The sequence below is a fragment of the Ranitomeya imitator genome, chromosome 3, assembly GCF_032444005.1.
Source record: "Ranitomeya imitator isolate aRanImi1 chromosome 3, aRanImi1.pri, whole genome shotgun sequence".
Taxonomy (NCBI): domain Eukaryota; kingdom Metazoa; phylum Chordata; class Amphibia; order Anura; family Dendrobatidae; genus Ranitomeya; species Ranitomeya imitator.
The window spans coordinates 336,493,697-336,514,976 of NC_091284.1; the positions used below are offsets into that span (position 1 = coordinate 336,493,697).

The window sequence follows — 21,280 nt, forward strand, 5'->3', positions numbered from 1 at the left end:
GTTATTCAGGTTCATGGCTTAGGGGCAATCTTATTATCATGTACAAATATAAAAAAAGGGACAGTACAGAGGTCTTTCTAATCATCTTGTCATGTCTAGGCCTACAACAGTGACAAGAGGACGTTTTCTACTGGAAAGAAGGTTTACTCATAATCACAGAAGGAGATGCTTTATTATTGGAGCAGTGAGACTATGGAACTCTCTGCAACATGATGCTGTAATGGGCGATTCACTACACAAGTTCAAAAAGGGCCTGGATAACTTTCTTGAAAACTATATTACAGGTTAAGGGTACTAAATTCTGTGATTGTCTTTGATCCACAGAATTAGTCATATTGGCGTACGTGGAGTCAGATAGGTATTTTTCCCTTATTATGGGGCAATTAGCATTTGCCTCATGGTGTTGCTATGGATTAACACGTTAGGCTGTCTTCTTTGAAACTTAACATTACAAAACTTTGAAAGTTACCTGTTGGCCATACTGCATACTCATTGCTCCTTGAGGGCGACCCTGCATGGCCATTGGGTATCTCTGTGATGTCTGTGAAGAATAAGGCTGCACTGGGTAACCAGAATGCCCTTGCTGAGGACCAGGCTGTTGGTTGTATGGGTTACTCGAGCCATATGGTTGGGGTCTCATCTTTCCCATTTGATCCATGGGACTGCCAGGCTGTGAAAAAAAAAAAGCCACACTTTCAATAATTTAGATTAACAAACAACCAAAAGTTGTTGTTGTTTTTTTTTGTTTTTTTTTTAAATATATATTACACATGTTTTAACAGATCATGTACACAGCGATCAATTTCCTTGCTGCATGAAATACCTCTAATCTGCAAAATTTCTAAGAACGGGATCGAAGGCTGATTCTTCATATGACTTGTAGTCCAGTGTTGCACAATATTGTAAAAGGCAGCGATGGAGGGCGAATACATAAGATTGCCAGTGTTCCCACAGTAATTAGCCTGTTTATTACCTCTGGGACTGCTCTGATGAAGGCTGGCGGTAGGAGCTATTTATAACTGGAAGGGCAAACAGCCGAAGTGTAACAGGTCCCAGCTGTACACCCATCTGAAGTGCGGCCAAAAGCTAGCTGTCTGGTGTTGAGCGCTGGCAGGGAATGAATGACAGGATCTGTGCAACAGGGACATGAGGTAGAAAGGGGGAGGGGAGTCAATGACAAACTTTTTTTCAAAAAAAAAAAAAAAAATGTCTTTCTGCATAGCCACACCTAACCCATCCATCTGCTCACAAGGAGTAAAGAAAGGAGAGTGGGGAAGGAAACAAAACAAAAAAATGAAAACTGCAGTTGGACACATGGCTAATTTGCATTGCTGCCAAGAACAGCTGTGACGAACAAGGAACATTTAAAAGCACTAGCACTTCTCTCAGATGGACATGTAAAAGCACCTTAAGCAAAATGACAGTAGCAATGGCTTTGGCAAGAAGGCTCCATGTTTCGCATCATTGCTACAAAGTGGAAAATACTTTTTATTTTTTACATCTGCCAATTAAACGCTGGTGAAGTTGGAATCACAATCACATGGTAAAGCAGCACGAAGACACTCAGAAGCATGTAAAGAGAAAGTTGTTAAATGTCATGTAAAGTCCAGGATACATGACCATGAAATGATTAGCTAGCTAGAACACTACATATAGCGAGACATACCACTTCAGCAGTCTCTCTTTGGGCTCATTCAGACATCAATGTCTCCTCTCGGTTTGTGAAAAGCTGGCACCACACAGAAGGCATCTGCGTACCATCAGAGGGTGCCATAGTCTTCAATGACACATTTGGCCAGTGACTCAAATCAAAAGAAGATTTCCCTTTTGATTACATAGGAGGTTAGATGGGTCCACAAAAAGAACATATGAACAAGCACATACGTACTAGTTCTAGGAGGGAAAACACAGTTCCTACATATTACTGTGCATAAGGTAAAGGTACCGTCACACTAGACGATATCGCTAGCATATCCGTGACGTTGCAGCGTCCTCGCTAGCGATATCGTCCAGTGTGACAGGCAGCAGCGATCAGGCCCCTGCTGTGCTGTCGCTGGTCGGGGAAGAAAGTCCAGAACTTTATTTGGTCGCTGGACTCCCCGCAGACATCGCTGAATCGGCGTGTGTGACACCGATTCAGCGATGTCTTCACTGGTAACCAGGGTAAACATCGGGTAACTAAGCGCAGGGCCGCGCTTAGTAACCCGATGTTTACCCTGGTTACCTTCCTAAAAGTAAAAAAAAAAAAACACTACATACTTACCTGCAGCCGTCTGTCCTCCAGCGCTGTGCTCTACTCTCCTCCTGTACTGTCTGTGAGCGTCGGTCAGCCGGAAAGCAGAGCGGTGACGTCACCGCTCTGCTTTCCTGCCGCTGTGCTCACAGCCAGTACAGGAGGAGTGCAGAGCACAGCGCTGGAGGACAGACAGCGGTAGGTAAGTATGTAGTGTTTGTTTTTTTTACTTTTAGGATGGTAACCAGGGTAAACATCGGGTTACTAAGCGCGGCCCTGCGCTTAGTTACCCGATGTTTACCCTGGTTACCGGCATCGTTGGTCGCTGGAGAGCGGTCTGTGTGACAGCTCTCCAGCGACCAAACAGCGACGCTGCAGCGATCCGGATCGTTGTCGGTATCGCTGCAGCGTCGCTAAAGTGACGGTACCTTAAAAGCTGCTAATCAGCGGTGGGAGGGAGGAAGAGTCCCCAAATCAGAAATGCATTACACTTCAATCTAAAGGGGTTGTCTGGAAATATACCAAATTGACTCAATAGGAAATATAAAAAAAAATGCTGATGATAATATTGTGGTCATGTTTATCATGTGACTGCTTCAGACCATTAAGTTACCTGAAAACTGATTTTCACATTTTCACAAAAAACTAAGCCCAAACGCAAGGAGCGATATTTGAACACAAATTTGGCTGAAATGGATTATGGGCACACTGTCACATTTGCAGGGTCCATAAGGTGCCTAAACAGGAGCACACCCTCCCCCAAGAGACCTCATTTTGGAAACTACGCTCGATTTTGTCCAGGGCATTTTGAACCCACAGATACTGCACACAATTTGATAACATATGATCGCCATTTTTAATATCGTCAATTTTTTTATTTTTTTTTTTGCAAAACACCTTAAACCTCTCTAGCCCCAACACGCAATATTTGAACTTTGGAAAGGGTCATTCCATTTCAAGCAATCCAAATCTGAATTATTTTTTTATTTCACATTTTATGATATTTATTTTCTTTGTTTTGTTTTTTTTTGGGGGGGGGGTTAAGGGCTACTTTAGTAAATGTAACAATGTAAGATTGGAATTTTTATTATTAGTTTTTTTCTTTATAGATTTCTAAAGTTTTGAAAAAGCCTTGGGCTTGCATAACCTTATTTATCATCATACCTCGGGCTACAATTAAGATAAAGAGCTGGGAGAGTCACCATTTTATTCAGAATTGCACAGGCTGTTTGATGTTTTGTTTTTGAATAGTCAAGTTCTACATTTTGATGGTTGATTTTGGGAACACTATACATTCTACATTTTCCAAAGAATGCACTTGTGTCAAGTTGGGATCTCCGTAGATTCAGATTTTGAAGCGTGATTTTCTAAATGCAGTCTCATCCTAATCATATGTTATACAACGTATACTAGATTTAAAAAAATATATATATTTTTCACATCTTTTTAAATATACATGTAACTTTTTTACTGCATCACTAGACATGTACTTTTTCAAGTTTTTAAAAAGAATAGTAGTTAAATCATCAACCTATAAAATATGAGCTAGTCTTAATTAATAGTAAGTATTTAAACTGACCTTTTATCATCAATTTGCCCCTTCTACCGGGCAAAAAGGAGTCTTGTCCACAATTTCTTAAACAATGGCCGTTGTCTTTTGAGTCAGAGTATGTATGGCCTGTTATGGGCTTTGGGTCCACCCGAGTTAAAGGGAACTTGACAGGTCCCCCATACCCTTCAACCGAGCAGTATTCGCTTTTTTATGATTAACTCCCTGTCTAACCAGCCCTGTATAACGAGGGCTTTGAGTAGTCGATGTGGCGTTAGTTCCCCAGATTAGTCAGTCCTCTTTCCATGTTCTGTTGGCGTGGTAACACAATACTGACGCTGCTGGTACAAGTTATAATGCACACAGGCAGCGATAACATTGAAAGAGGGCTGACTGGGATGGGGCACTAGACAGGTTCACTTTAACATCTGATTTTTATTTACTTTTAAGTCTGATTTTCTTAGATACGCAAAGGACTTGATTGACCAGAAGATGCTGAAAAGTCACTAATACTTCTTCATTATTATACTCTTTGGGGAGTACATTAGCCACCAGTGCCGATCATAATCACACGTCACATAACCTGTTACGTCATCCATTGCCAATCTTGTGCCACCTTCAATCACTTCATGGACTTCACTATTGTTGCCGAGTGAAAAAAAATCCTAGTTTTTATTTCTGTTCCACTACATGGAATGACAGTGTGGAAATTTCCGTGGCTATTCCGCAACTCCTGCCGCGGGTATATCGCATGCGGAATTGGCATGAAAATTCCCACTAAACACTAGCATTTTGCAAGCTAATCTGTAGCATCGCTTGGAAAACTGATTGACAGGTTGGTCACACTTGTCAAACATAGTGTTTGACAAGTGTGACCAACTTTTTACTATTGATGCGGCCTATGCAGCATCAATAGTACAAAGATCTAATGTTAAAAACAATAAAAAAAATTTTAAAAAAAATGGTTATTTTCACCTTCCGACGTCACCCGATCTCAATGGTGCACACGGCGGATGGGATACTGTGTGCAAAGGACCTGGGATGTCGTCACGGTCACGTGACAGCGTCGTCATCCCAGGTCCTTCGCACACACCATCCCTGGGAACAGAAGCCGCCACGTGCACCGCTGAGAGGCGGGAGGACTCCAGGGGCCATCAGAAGGTGAGCATATCACGATTTTTTATTTTTTTTTACTTTTTTTTTTTTAACCTCCACCCTGGGTACCACCGCACATGATCCACTTAATTCCTGCATGGTGGGCATAGCCACATGCGGAAAGTAAGCAGATCAATGCATTCCTATGTGTGCGGAATCCCCGCGATTCCGCAAATGAATGAAAATGCTGCGTTTTTTTCCGGAATGCGGTTTTGCTCAGGTAAAAACGCAGCATGTGTATACAAAATGCGGAATGCATTCTATTAATACGATGCTTAAGGTATGCGTTTTTCGCGGTTTTATCACGTTTTTATAGCGAAAAAACGCAAAAAAAAAAAAAACACATGAAAAATCCAGAACGTGTGCGCACAGCCTAAAGGGTTAGCCCTAAACACAGAAGTAAATTTCAATTAATACAGCATTAAAAGGGGACGCCACTGGTCTCCGTTGGGCATAGTGACAGCGCTCTGCTGCCGGCTTATTACTATTCAGCCAAGCAGACTGGACACTGAGCCCCTTGCACAGTGCACTGGGGGACACTGGGCATGAAGGAGACAAAGACCCAGCAGGGACAAGCCCGTAAAATGAGTCACTGATGACAGTTTCAGAGCGGCAAACAAAGCAAGGGGAGTGTCAGAATCCCCTGCCCACCCCCAAAGATGCTTCATTTCAGAGCGGAAAGGGGAGTGACGGCAGTTTCAGTTTTCAGCCAGTAGAGGACGTTTCATTTGATTATTCCATAATGCCCTGGGATTCTCAAACGAATCAACATAGGGTTCTGTCTAGATTACCCACTTCCTAAGTTACAGTACAGAGTGAATGGTAGAGAATTTTACCATGACTTACATTACAAAAAAGTTACTCGTTTTTAACAGATATATTAATTGAAATTTAATTTTGGCCATAGGATTAATAAATTATCAGCTGGTCATAAACATTGTACACAGTCGTCTGCACTTTTAGGCTATGTGCACACGTTGCGGATTTTGCAGCGGATCCGCAGCAGTTTCCCATGAGTTTACAGTACAATGTAAACTTATGGGAAACCAAAAACGATGTGCCCATGCTGCGGAAAAAAACGCGCGGAAACGCAGCGGTTTATTTTCCGCAGCATGTCAATTCTTTGTGCGGAATCCGCAGCGGTTTGCCATCTGCTCCAATAGAAAAATGCAGATGGAAAACCACAGCAGAATCCGCATTATAAACCACGATAAATCCGCAGCGGATTTTTCTACGTGTGCACATAGCCTGAGAAAAAGCGTCAAATGTCCATCTGTCACCAGATACCCACTGTTCATAAGTTATACCATAGCCTCGAAACAATGTAATATTTTTTCTTGGAGAGCCATTACTGGAGGACTTTTTTTCTGCAGATATTTAGGTAACAGATAGTGATGAGCGAGTGTAATCGTTGCTCGAGTGACCTCCGAGTATTCATGACTGCTGGGAGATTAAGTTTTCATCACAGCAGCTGAATGATTTACAGCTATTGGCCAGCTTGATTACATGTGGGGATTCCCTAGCAACCAGGCAACCCCCACATGTACTCAGCCTGGCTAGCAGCTGTAAATCATTCAGCTGAGGCGATGAAAACTAAATCTCCGAACACTAACAAATACTTTACGAAGACTTTTCTGGACACATTATTGGGGACAGACATACTGTGTGGTCACTACGGCTGGACTTCCCAATCTGAATATCTTTCAGCTTACGTCAATCAATCCTAAACTCAGACTAAGCGTGCATCACTCCCACCAGCCACGACAATTCTTAGGTCGCAGGGCAGCACATTTTGAAAATCCTATTTTGGCAGAAGTTGAATTTAGAAAAAAAAAAAATCATAGGTCTCCTTCAATTTGGCACGAACCATCCTCTTATGAGTTTTCTTAGCGTTCACTTTCACAGACAGTCTTTTTTGCCAGGTATAATTCAGCTCACTTCATCACTATTGTAAAAACCTTCCACTCTATCCACTATAGATTTATATAATGATTTGCCTGGTTTAAAGATCAGGACAAGTCATTAAACTTTTTTTTTTTATTGTTTGGAAAATATAGTTTCTACACTTTCAGACCACAGGCTGAACAGATCTGAATTAGAGATTTTCAAATTGACACGATTCATATAGTTTAACCCCTTAGTGACAGAGCCAATTTGGTACTTAATGACCGAGCCAATTTTTGCAATTCTGACCACTGTCACTTTATGAGGTTATAACTCTGGAACGCTTCAACGGATCCCGCTGATTCTGAGATTGTTTTTTCGTGACATATTGTACTTCATGTTAGTGGTAACATTTCTTCGATATTACTTGCGATTATTTATGAAAAAAACGGAAATATGGCGAAAATTTTTAAAATTTTGCAATTTTCAAACTTTGTATTTTTATGCCCTTAAATCAGAGAGATATGTCACGAAAAATAGTTAATAAATAACATTTCCCACATGTCTACTTTACATCAGCACAATTTTGGAAACAAAATTTTTTTTTGTTAGGGAGTTATAAGGGTTAAAAGTTGACCAGCAATTTCTCATTTTTACAACACCATTTTTTTTTAGGGACCACATCACATTTGAAGTCATTTTGAGGGGTCTATATGATAGAAAATAATGAAGTGTGACACCATTCTAAAAACTACACCCCTCAAGGTTCTCAAAACCACATTCAAGAAGTTTATTAACCCTTTACGTGCTTCACAGGAACTGAAACAATGTGGAAGGAAAAAATGAACATTTAACTTTTTTTTGCAAACATCTTAATTCAGAACCATTTTTTTTATTTTCACAAGTGTAAAAACAGAAATGTAACCATAAATTTTGTTATGCAATTTCTCCTGAATACTCCAATACCCCATATGTGGGGGTAAACCACTGTTAGGGCGCACCGCAGAACTTAGAAGTGAAGGAGCGCCGTTTTACTTTTTCAATGTAGAATTGGCTGGAATTGAGATCGGACGCCATGTCGCGTTTGGAGAGCCCCTGATGTGCCTAAACAGTAGAAATCCCCCACAAGTGACCCCATTTTGGAAACTAGACCCCCCATGGAACTTATCTAGATGTGTGGTGAGAACCTTGAATGCCCAAGTGCTTCACAGAAGTTTATAATGCAGAGCCGTGAAAATAAAAAATAATTTTTTTTTCCACAAAAAAGATATTGTAGCCCCCAAGTTTTTATTTTTACAAGGGTAACAAGAGAAATTGGACCCCAAAAGTTGTTGTCCAATTTGTCTTGAGTATGCTGGTACCCCATATGTGGGGGTAAACCACTGTTTGGGCGCACGGCAGAGCTCGGAAGGAAGGAGCGCCGTTTTGGAATGCAGACTTTGATAGAATGGTCTGCGGGTATTATGTTGCATTTGCAGAGCCCCTGATGTACCTAACCAGTAGAAACCCTCCACAAGTGACCCCATTTTGGAAACTAGACCCCCAAGGAACTTATCTAGATGTGTGGTGAGAACTTTGAATGCCCAAGTGCTTCACAGAAGTTTAGAATGCAGAGTCGTGAAAATAAAAAATATTTTTTTTTTCACAAAAAAGATTTTGTAGCCCCCAAGTTTTTATTTTCACAAGGGTAACAGGAGAAATTGGACTGCAATAGTTGTTGTCCAATTTATCCCGAGTACGCTGATGTGCCATATGTGGGGGTAAACCACTGTTTGGGCGCACGGCAGAGCTCGGAAGGGAAGGAGCGCCTTTTTGGAATGCAGACTTTGATAGAATGGTCTGTGGGCATTATGTTGCGATTGCAGAGCCCCTGATATACCTAAACTGTAGTAACCCCCCACAAGTGACCCCATTTTGGAAACTAGACCCCCCAAGGAACTTATCTAGATGTGTGGTGAGAACTTTGAATGCCCAAGTGCTTCACAGAAGTTTAGAATGCAGAGTCGTGAAAATAAAAAATATTTTTTTTTTTCACAAAAAAGATTTTGTAGCCCCCAAGTTTTTATTTTCACAAGGGTAACAAGAGAAATTGGACCCCAGAAGTTGTTGTCCAATTTATCCCGAGTACGCTGATGCTCCATATGTGGGGGTAACCCACTGTTTGGGCGCACGGCAGAGCTCAGAAGGGTGGGAGCACCATTTGACTTTTTGAGCGCAAAATTGGCTGTCGTGTTTGGAGACCCCCTGATGTACCTAAACAGTGGAAACCCCCCAATTCTAGCTCCAACCCCTAACCCTAATCCCAACCTGATCCATAATCCTAATCACTAACCCTAACCATAATCACAACCCTTACCCCAAAACAACCCTAATGTCAACCCTAACCATAACCCTAATCAAAACCCTAAATCCAACACACCCCTAATCCTAATCTCAACCCTAACCTCAAACCTAACCCTAATCCCAATACACCCCTAATCACAACCCTAACCTTAACCCTAATCCCAAACCTAACCCTAATCCCAAGCGTAACCCTAATGCCAACCCTAACCCTAATACCAACCCTAATCCAAACCCTAAACCTAATCCCAGCTCTAACCCTAACTTTAGCCCCAACCCTAGCCCTAACTTTAGCCCCAACCCTAACCCTAGCCCTAAGGCTACTTTCACACTTGCGTTGTTTGGCATTCCGTCGCAATCCGTCGTTTTGGACAAGAAACGGATCCTGCAAATGTGCCCGCAAGATGCGTTTTTTGCCCATAGTATTGCCGACGGATCGTGACGGATGGCCACACGTCGCGTCCGTCGTGCACTGGATCAGTTGTGTTTTGGCGGAGCGTCGGCACAAAAAAACGTTCAATGAAACGTTTTTTTGTACGTCGCATCCGCCATTTCTGACCGCGCATGCGTGGCCGTAACTCCGCCCCCTCCTCCCCAGGACATAGATTGGGCAGCGGATGCGTTGAAAAACTACAGCTGCTGCCCACGTTGTGCACAATTTTCACAACGTGCGTCGGTATGTCGGGCCGACGCATTGCGACGGCCCCGTACCGACGTAAGTGTGAAAGAAGCCCAACCCTAAATTTAGCCCCAACCCTAACCCTAAATTTAGCCCCAACCCTAACCCTAAATTTAGCCCCAACCCTAGCCCTAACCCTAGCCCTAACCCTAGCCCTAACCCTACCCCTAACCTAACCCTACCCCTAACCTAACCCTACCCCTAACCCTAACCTAACCCTACCCCTAACCTAACCCTACCCCTAACCTAACCCTAGCCGTAACCCTACCCCTAACCCTAACCTAACCCTACCCCTAACCTAACCCTACCCCTAACCTAACCCTAGCCGTAACCCTACCCCTACCCTAACCCTACCCCTAACCCTACCCCTAACCCTACCCCTAACCTAACCCTAGCCCTAACCCTAACCCTACCCCTAACCCTACCCCTACCCCTAACCCTACCCCTAATTTTAGCCCTAACCGCTGTTCTCCTGCCGGCCGGCAGATGGAGACAGATGGCGGGCGCACTGGGCATGCGTCCGCCATGTTCTTCTGCCGGCGGCCAGGAGGAGCAGCAAGAGGATCCAGGGACCTAGGTGAGTATGCTAGGGTCCCCGAATCCCCCTATTTCTCTGTCCTCTGATGTGCGATCACATCAGAGGACAGAGAATTACACTTTACTTTTTTTTTTTTTTTTTGCGGTCGCCGGTAAACAGTTAATTACCGGCGATTGCAAAACAGGGGTCGCTAAAACCGACCCCCGATTATGCTCTTTGGGGTCTCGGCTACCACAGGCAGCCGAGACCCCAAAGATTCTCCCGGTGCCGGCCGGCGGGCGCACTGCGCCCGCCATTTTGAAGATGGCGGCGCCCACCGGGAGACACGAGGAGCATCGGGGGAGCTAGGTGAGTATTGGGGGGCCACCTGGGACCCCTTTTCTCTGTCCTCCGATGTGCGATCACATCGGAGGACAGAGAAATTAAAAAGAGATCGCTTTTTTTTTTTTTTTTTTTTGCGATCGCCGGTAAACGGTTAATTACCGGCGATCGCAAATGCGGGGAGGGTTAAAAACCCCCAGAATCATGTTCTCTGGGGTCTCGGCTACCCTCGGCAGCCGAGACCCCGGAGAAAATCGGCCTGTGGGGGGCGCTATACACTTTTTCCACAGCGCCGTTAATTAACGGCGCTGTGGTTTAAGTACCCTTAGCGGCCGCCGTTAAAAGGCGTATTGGCGGTCGCTAAGGGGTTAAAAAAAAAAAAAAACACGATCCATTTAAAATCCAAACTTGAATTTTGGCAGAGACGCGGCTAGCATAAGAGACATGTATCTTACATTTTTTTTGAAAATTGTATAATCAGTTTATTTGGAAATGCTTCTCAAAATTTTGTGAGAGTCAGCACGGGTAAAATATTAAAAATATTCTTGTGACACATCGGGCAGAAGCTTATACAGTTAAGTTCTGAGTGGAATGGTGTTTTTTCTGTTTCTCCAACTTGGTTCTGGCCTGAACTATGAGGAGAAATGGAAAGTGTAACAAAGAAATTTTCATTTTTTTTTTTCAAAAGTTAAAAAAAAAAAAAAGTACATAACTTTTTTGTTCTTCACATTTTGCATTCTCTAACACACCAGTGAACAAAATCACAAAAGAAATTATGGGGGGGAAAAAAGGAGAGAAAGAGAGATTGCATTATGACACCCCTCAGTGACTTTGAAGCACTCGCATCGCAAAATTTAACAACCTTAAATCGTCCTATTGAATATATTGTCAATTTTTTTACTTTTGGAAAGAAAAAAAAAGCCCAACCCTAAGCTAGGGATTATTACAGTGATCAAAAGTCAACAAACAATAGAAAAATCCATTCGACTGTTATCTGGCAAATCTCGGAGGGCGCACTGTGCATGAGCCCTCCATATTGCTTCAGGAGAAAAAGGAGGGCATGGGGATCCAGTGCAAAGGAACCATTGGGGATCTGGGAACATTTCTTTCTTCCTCTGACATAATAGAACATTTCAATGGAGCGAGAAATAATTTTTCTCAACAGGATTGTCACGGATCCCTACTCCGTGGTGTAACTAGCTCATCACGTGCTTGCTCTCCGCACGTGACTTGGGTTGTGCCTGCAAAGGTTAATCTATCTCTCCATTCTCAGTCCAGCATCCAACCTCTGTCCTATGCTGTAATGGGAGCATAAATCACACACCAACCCAGGCCACACACCCGCTGCCACCACTCACCGAATACACGGGCGATGAGCCCCGGAAATATTAGTACTAATCATGTCTACCACTCATAAGGCTCACACACCTTAGGCTATGGATTATTTTAGAACATTCAAGGTTCAACTTATTAAAGTTTTATACTTTAATAACAAAAGGTTCAATGCTTACAATAAGAAAAGGTATAAAAATATGATAATAAAAAGACACAACTTATGCAAAACAGTATAAAAATAAACATAAGAAACTTACACAAATCATCTAACTGGTATTTTGCTTTCTGCTCCCTGAGGAGGGCGGGGGGGGGGATGAATGGAGTTGGTGGAACACATCAGCGTCTCAGGCTGCCCTCACATGTGAACACGTTTCTCTGTATACAGCCCTAATTTATAGCTTTGGTCTGGAGGTCAGGTTTCTAGACCAGCCCCTCAGGTTAATATCTTAATTGCTTGTTTTTTGATTGGACCACGGCCGTGCCCCCCAATGAACATTTTCTCTTGAGATCCTTTGTGTAAAAGTTCTCACAGAGATACTAGCAGGTCGTAATTAACATGTCTCTTCGACTGGAGTCACACTACAGTGAGATACGGCTGAGTCTCGCAGGTTAAAAACAAGCTCTGGCACCGGCACTCCGGAGCGGAGCATGCAGCTCCATGTATTGCTATGCGGCCGCACGCTCCACTCTAGAGTGCCGATGCCAGAGATTGGTTTTAACCTGTGAGACTCAGCCATATCTCGCTGTGTGTGATCCCAGCCTTCCAAGAGCTATGAGGTGTCAAATGTTACCCTTCTTCTTGGCTTACAGCAGGACCCCTTGGTGAAAACTCATCTCATGAAAATACTTATTAACACCTGGGTGTGACCTGCAGCTTTTCAACTTTTCAAGACAGATGTTACATTATAATATAATAGATGGTGGCCCGATTCTAACGCATCGGGTATTCTCGAATATGCATGTCCACGTAGTATATTGCCCAGCCACGTAGTATATTGCCCAGCCACGTAGTATACAAACTTAAAATAAAAAATAAACATATACTCACCCTCCGAAAGCCCGTTGAAGTCCTGGCCCTGTGTGCGGTGCACGCGGCAGCTTCCGGTCCCAGGGTTGGTATGGGCGCAGGACCTGTGATGACATCGTGGTCACATGACCGTGACGTCATGGCAGGTCCTTCTCGCATACCATCCTTGCCACCGGAACCTGCCACTTGTGAGCGGTCACTGGAGCGTCGCGAGAAGCGGGAAAGGCGGCGGAAGGTGAGTATATAATGATTTATTATTTTTAACATTAGATCTTTTTACTATTGATGCTGAATAGGCAGCATCAATAGTAAAAATGTGGTCACACAGGGTTAATAGCAGCGTTAATGGAGTGCGTTACACCGCAGCATAACGCGGTCCGTTAGCGCTGCCATTAACCCTGTGTGAGCGCTCACTGGAGGGGATAATGGAGCGGTCACTGACTGCGGGGAGGAAGGAGCGGCCATTTTGGCGCCGGACTGTGGCTGTCGCTGATTGGTCGTGGCTGTTTTGCCGCGACCAATCAGCGAGTTGGATTTCCATGACAGACAGAGGCTGTGACCAATGAATATCCGGGACAGACAGACAGACGGAAGCACGCCTTAGACAATTATATAGTAGACTAGATGGTGGCCCGATTCTAACACATCGGGTATTCTAGAATATGTATGTAGTTTATTTATAAAGATTTCAGAATAATGCAATGAATACACATTGATCGCGCCCAGCCGGCGCGATGAATCAGCCACATTGGCGCGGGATTTGAATCCACCTTCACTCACTGATTGCTCGCGCGCGACCAATCAGCGAAGCGGGATTTAAATACCGCGCCAATGTCGTCGGCTGGCCACGACCAATCAGCAAAGCGGGATTCCAATCCCGCGCCAATGTCGCTGATTGGTCGCGCCGGCTGGGCGCGACCAATCAGCGAAGCGGGATTTAAATCCTGCGCCAATGTCTGGGGGGGTAGTATAGAGGGGGCACTGACTGCAGGGGAATAGGGAGCGGCCCTATTGTGCCCGTCGCTCCCAAGAGTGCACTGCGGTCTTGCGAGATGTTGACTTGCGGTCTCGCGAGGAGTGGGAAAGGCCTGGGCTGGATCAGGAAGGTGAATATATAATGATTTTTTTTTAATTATTTTTAACATTATAGCTTTTTACTATTGATGCCGCATAGGCCGCATCAATAGTAAAAGGTTGGGTCACACAGAGTTAATAGCAGCGTTAATTGAGTGCGTTACACCGCGGCATAACGCAGTCCGTTAGCGCTGCCATTAAGCCTGTGTGAGCGCTGACTGGAGGGTATTATGGAGCGGGCACTGACTGCGGGGAGGAAGGAGCGGCCATTTTTCCGCCGGACTATGCCCGTCGCTGATTGGTCGTGGCTGTTTTGCCGTGGCTGTTTTGCCGTGACCAATCAGCGACTTGGGATTTCTGTGACAGACAGAATGACGGAAGTGACCCTTAGTTATATAGTAAAATATTATTTATTTATATAGAATGCTCTGCACCGTTCATTATGGCCCCACAGATGCTCCATAGAAATCTGTGCCATATAGAATGCTCTGCACCGTTCATTATGGCCCCATAGATGCTCCACATAAAGCTGTGCCCCATATATAATGCTCTGCACTGTTCATTATGGCCCCATAGATGCTCCATATAAAGCTGTGCCATATATATTGCTCTGCACCGTTGATTATGGCCCATAGATGCTCCTTATAAATCTGTGCCATATATAATGCTGCAATAAAAAAAAAAAAAAAAAGTCACATACTCACCTCTCTTCGCTCAGGACGCCGGCGCTTTCAATATTTACCTGCTCCTCGTGCGGCTCCGTCTCCAGCACTGACGCTCAGCAGAGGGCGCGCACTGACCACGTCATCGCTCCCTCTGACCTGAGCGTCACAGCCAGAGGACGCTGGAGACTGAGCCGCACCGGAACGAGGAGCAGGTAAATATCGCGCGGCACTCCCCTCCCGGTATACTCACCTGCTCCTGGTGCGGTCCCTGCACGTCCCTGCTTCTCTACTCACCCTCCTCCTCCATGCTGTTGCAGCTTCTTGTTGGTCCCAGGGCCTGCAGCTCTTCCCGTGCTTAGTGGTCACATGGCACTGCTCATTAAGGTAATGAATAAGCGCTCCACGCCTATGGGAGTGAAGACACGTGCATATTCATTACCTTAATGAGCGGTGCCACGTGATTGCTCAGCATAGCAAGAGCTGCAGGCCCTGGGACCATCGAGATGCTGCGACGGCACAGAGGAGGGCGAGTATGATGTCTTCTGGAAGCCGGCGGCTGCAGCTGTCACTGTGAGCTGTAAGAGAAATGAATATTCATTTCTCTTTAGCAGCTGCACAGTTACAGCCACAGCCTCCGGCTCCTGACGCTCCCCCTCCCCCGTCGGCTTTCTGGACAATGACTCATGTATAAGCCGAGAGGGGGCGCTTTCAGCACACAAAAAAAAAATGTGATGGAAAACTCTGCTTATACACAAGTATATACGGTAGTTCACACACAATGTAACATTTTCTCACCCCCCCCCCCCCCCTAACGCCCCATGACTTATTTGTTTAATTTTACTCACTTATATAGCGCCATTAATTCCATAGTGCGTTACAGACATCATCGCTGTCCCCACTGGGGCTCACAATCTGAAGTCCCTAACAGTACATCTTTGGAGTGTGGCAGGAAACCAACGCAAACAAGGGGAGAATATACAAACTCCTTGCAGATGTTGTGCTCGGTGGGATTTGAACCCAGGACGCCAGCGCTGAGAAGCAACAGTGCGAACCACTGAGATGCCAGATAAACAAATCATGGAGCAAGCATGCAAAGGTGGTTGGAGCGGGCTCAGGAACTGTGTCTGCTCCACAAGGGTAGATGCTGGTTATATTGCAAAGCCTACATCTAGTTTTAAAAGAAACGATCTGCGCTACCGCAAAACATCTTAAAATGTTGCTGTCAATCCCTGACAAGGGTTTTTATAAGGCTATGTGCACACGATGCGGATTTGCTGCAGATTTTTCCGCGCAGAAACGCTGCAGATCCACACTGTGATTTACAGTACAATCTAAGTCAATGGGTAAAAAAAAAAAGTTGTGCAGATGGTGCAGAAAAATCAGTGCGGAATTGCTGCAGATTTAAAAGAAGTGCATGTCACTTTTGTGCGGATCTGCAGCGTTTCTGCACCCCTCCATGATGAAAATCCGCAGTGGCAAAAACCGCAGAAAATCCGCATCAATTCCGGGGCAAATCAAATCCGCATAAAAACTGCGGCAAATCCGCAGCTGCGGATTTTGCCATGAGATGCGGATTTTGTGCAGGAAATTCACACATTTCCTACGTGTGCACATAGCCTAAAGCCTTCTTTGCTCCAAACCCACTGACATTGCACTTCAGTAACCATGAAAATGTCAGTGTCAATTAGCATTTCATGTTTTTAAGTCTTATGGAGTCTTTGCATAAACTTGCTGTAAGTCTCAAAACTTTTGACCACAACTATGCATATCTGGCAATGTTTTTAGTGTCAAATCACTTCGGTCATATGTTTTATGGGAGAAATATTGAACAGTCTAAACCCCAATCAAATGAATAGGAGGCAGATGTGCAGTACCAGTCTGTGGCCTCTATTCCGCTGACAGAGCTGAGCAGTTTGGAAATTCAACACCTTCTGCCGCTGCCAGCACCTGGAACAGCAGGTACGCAGGAGTAGCTGGTGTCGCACCAACAATCAGATATTGAGCTATCCTAATCACAGGCCATAAATATGAAACCCGTTTATAAAGAAAAGATCAAAAATAAAAGAAAAAAATATGAAATATATTGTATGATTAGTCTTTATAGGCAAAGAATGGTTCTCAGCGACTCAGAGCTTTTTTTGGTTATCTTTTAGCAGTTTCGGAGGCATTTTTTCATCACCTCCAAAATCGCAGCATGGCCTTTTATTCAGTTAACAAGTTAAATTATGCCATGACCTTACACTGACCAAAAATAAATAAATAAATAAAAGACTGATACAGGTACTACAAATGACTTTGAAATTGGTGGAGGAAGACTTGTGTAAAGTTACAAACAAAAGACCCCATCAAAATTACAATTTATCTGAAAATGAATCACAAGAATTAATGAAACTTAAAAAGAATAAAGAGCTGATAATAAAAGCACCAGATAAAGGAGAAAACCGGGGTCTCCTTGACCACACTTAATATCTGAGGATGTTTGGATCCATCTTGGATAATCAGAATACCTATGAAATCCTATCTAATGACCCTACTGCTAATTACACCAAGACACTTGCTGATATTTTGAAGGCTGGTAAGAGATAAAGGACTAATCCCAAGCCGTGAACATAAATATCTAACACAGGAGGTGCCAACAATCCCTACTTTTTATGTCTTAGCGAAGATCCATAAGGGCTTAAATCCATTAAAAGTCTAGATTGATAAAAGTTTGTCACTTCATTGCCCTCATATGTATATGACACGTCACCCCTGCTTACCCTATTGGAGGATGTTACTGTGGAGGATACTGCCATGTTGGCCTCCATTGATGTGGAGGCACTCTTCAGTAGCATCCCACATGATGTGAGATTTTTGGTAGTGGGACATTTCTTGAAGAATTAATGTTATGATAACAGTGGAGGAACTGTTGCTGTTTACCCACAAATACTTCCTCTTTGATGGTAGATACTTCCACCAGCTCAGGGGCACAGCAACGGGGAGCGATTGCACCCCCAATTATAACAATTTGTTCCTGGGTTGGTGGAAGACGTTTATCTTCGGAGAGGAGGAAAGATGGTGGCACCCATTTATCTGCCTCTGGGCCAGATATACTTACGACGTGTGTTTCGATCTCGCCCGAGACTGACTATAGGCTGTTCGTGGAAAGAATCAACAGCAATATGCTCGGCCTCAGATTCACAGTCGAGTGTGAGAAATATAGTATTGCTTTCCTTGATTTAACAATAACAAAAGATGATGTATCTATTGCCACTTGTAGCTAACGAAAACAGACAGCCATTAACAGCCTTCAAAAACGGGATAGCCACCATCCAATGGCCCTCATGCGGGGCATTTCAAAAGGCCAGTTCCTCCAGATCAAGAGAAACTGTTCGAAAATTGGTGTCTTCAGAAGATAGGCGGATGATCTTTATTATACGTTCAGCAAGAGGGGAAATCCGTGCCAGGTTCTGGACCAGTCATTCCGAGGCACTTGGAAGAGAGAGATGGGCTCTTTAGGCCAATCGCAATAGTAAAGAAGAAATGGTGGTCACAATAATAATAATAATAATAATAATAATAACCTTCAATAATGTGAGAAAGTGTTTCAAATCTTGTACACTGGGGGATTTTATTAGCAAATCCCAATGTTAAAGGACTGATTCAGTCTTCACCCAGCGTTACATATAGAAGAGGAACGTCAATTGGTAATTGACTTGTAAAGTTTACAGTGGGTATGGAAAGTATTCAAACCCCTTTAAAAAAATTTCACTGCTTCATTGCTGCCATTTGGTAAATTCAAAAAAGTTCATTTTCTTTTCATAAATTCTGCACCCCATCTTGACTGAAGAAAAAATGAAAATGTCATTTTTGCAAATTTATAAAAAATAAAAATAAAAAAAAAAATAAAGCTGAAATATCACATGGTCATAAGTATTCAGACCCTTTGCTCAGTATTGAGTAGAAGCACCCTTTTTGAGCTAGTACAGCCATGAGTCTTCTTGGGAATGATGCAACAAATTATTCACACCTGGATTTGGGGATCCTCTGCCATTCTTCCTTGGAGATTCTCACCAGTTCCGTCAGATTGGATGGTGAACATTGGTGGACAGCCATTCTCAGGTCTCTCCAGAGATGCTCAATTGGGTTTAGGTCAGGGCTCTGGCTGGGCCAGTCAAGAATGGTCACAGAGCTGTTCTGAAGCCGTTATTTTAGCTGTGTACTTAGGGTCATTGTCTTGTTGGAAAGTGAACCTTCGGCCAAGTCTGAGGTCCAGAGCACTCTGGAAGAGGTTTTCATTCAGGATATCTCTGTACTTGGCCGCATTCATGTTTCCTTCAATGGTAACCAGTCGTCCTGTCGTCCCTGCAGCTGAAAAACACCACCATAGCATGATGCTGCCACCACCATATTTCACAGTTGGGATTGTATTGGGCAGGTGATGAGCAGTGCCTGGTTTTCTCCACACACCGCTTACAATTATCAAAAAGGTCCATCTTCGTCTCATCTGACCAGAGAATCTTATTTCTTCTGCTTGTCCCAAACTTCTTCCATTTAAGGATTATGGAGGCCACTGTGCTCTTAGGAACCTTGAGTACTGCAGAAATTCTTCTGTAACCTTGGCCCGATCTGTGCCTTGCCAGAATTCTGTCTCTGAGCTCCTTGGCCAGTTCCTTTGACCTCATGATTCTCATTTGGCCTGACATGCACTGTGAGGTCTTATACAGACAGGTGTGTGCCTTTCCAAATCAAGTCCAATCAGTTTAATGAAACACAGCTGGACTCCAATGAAGAAGTAGAACCATCTCAGGCCAGTCTCACACGTCCCGATAATTCCGGTACCGGAATTATACGTGTCCGTGTGCTCACGTGGCACATCAGTGTGGCACACGTGCGGCATCCGTGTGCCGCCCGTGTGCCGACTGGGTACCCCACGCACCGTGCAGGAGACAGCGCTACAGTTGAGCGCTGTCCCCTGCAACTGGTGCTGAAGCAGCCATTCATTTCTTCTCTCCAGCAGCGTTCGCTGGAAAGAAGGAATGAATAATTTATTTTTTTATTTATTTTTGTTTTTAAAATAAAGTTGCCAGTAATCTGCCCCTCCCACCCCGTGCGCCCGCCCGCTAGCATTAAAATACTTACCCAGCTCCCTCGGCGCTTGCATCCTCTCAGCGTCGCAGCTCTTCCTGTATGAGCGGTCACGTGGTGCCGCTTATTACAGTAATGAATATGCGGCTCCATCCCTATGGGAGGTGGAGCCGCATATTCATCACTGTAATGTGCGGCACCACGTGACCGCTCATACAGGACAACCAGCGACGCTGAGAGGATGCAAGCGCCGAGGTAGCTGGGTAAGTATTTTAATGCCAGCGGGCAGGCGCACAGGGGGTGGGAGGGTCAGATTACCAGCAACTTTATTTTAAAAACAAAAATAAAATAAAAAAAAGATTATTCATTTCTTCTTTCCAGTGAACGCTGCTGGACAGAAGAAATGAATGGGGCTTCAGCACCACACGCGGGGGGGACAGCGCTTACAGTAGCGCTGTCACCTGCACGGCACACGGACTGCACACAAACAACATCCGTGTGCGGTACGTGTTTTACACGGACCGATTGACTTTAATGGATCCGTGTAAACACGCTGACATGTGCAGAGACTCATTGATTTTAATGTGTCTACGTGAGTCAGTGTCTCCGGTACGTGAGGAAAATGTCACCTCACGTACCGGAGCCACTGACGTGTGAAATTGGCCTCAAGGAGGATCACAAGGAAATGAACAGCATGTGACTTAAATATGAATGTCTGAGCAAAGGATCTGAATACTTATGACCATGTGAAATTTCAGGTTTTTTTTTAATATGCAAACATTTCTACATTTGGTTTTTTTTTTCAGTCAAGATGGGTTGTAGAGTGTACTTTAATGAGAAAAAAAAACTTTAATTTAACAAATTACTGCAAAGAAACAAAGTGAAAAATTTAAAGGAGTCTGAATACTTTCTGTACCCACTGAATATCAGAGACCTTTAGAACCCAGAACCTGGCTGGATAGCCGCTGGCCGGCGCTGACCGTGCAGGGAAGCAGAACGCCAGGGGACGCGACAGACACCGGAAAGTAAGTATGTAGTGTTTGTTTTTTTTTTTACATTTACAATGGTAACCAGGGTAAACATCGGGTTACTAAGCGCAGCCCTGCGCTTAGTAACCCGATGTTTACCCTGGTTACCAGTGAAGACATCGCTGAATCGGCGTCACACACGCCGATTCAGAGATGTCAGCGGGTGATCCAGCGACAAAATAAAGTCCTGGACTTTCCCCAGCGACCAATGATCTCCCAGCAGGGGCCTGATCGTTGGTCGTTGTCACACAACGATTTCGTTAATGATATCGTCGCTACGTCACAAAAAGCAACGATATCGTTATGTCTGACGGTACCTTTAGAAATAGTAATATGTCAGGCTTTTAAAAAGAAACAATCAAGTTCCATTATAAAAGTACCTCTA

At 44.1% G+C, this 21,280-nt stretch overlaps 1 protein-coding gene across 1 annotated transcript in view; it reads right to left on the minus strand.

The window, feature by feature from the left end:
* ARID1A (AT-rich interaction domain 1A) overlaps nucleotides 1-21,280 on the minus strand; it is a 178,942-nt gene that overhangs the window by 84,440 nt on the left and 73,222 nt on the right. The window contains exon 2 of the mRNA XM_069756749.1: nucleotides 470-670. Coding sequence (XP_069612850.1) covers nucleotides 470-670 — 201 coding nt within the window. The remainder of the gene's footprint in view (nucleotides 1-469; nucleotides 671-21,280) is intronic.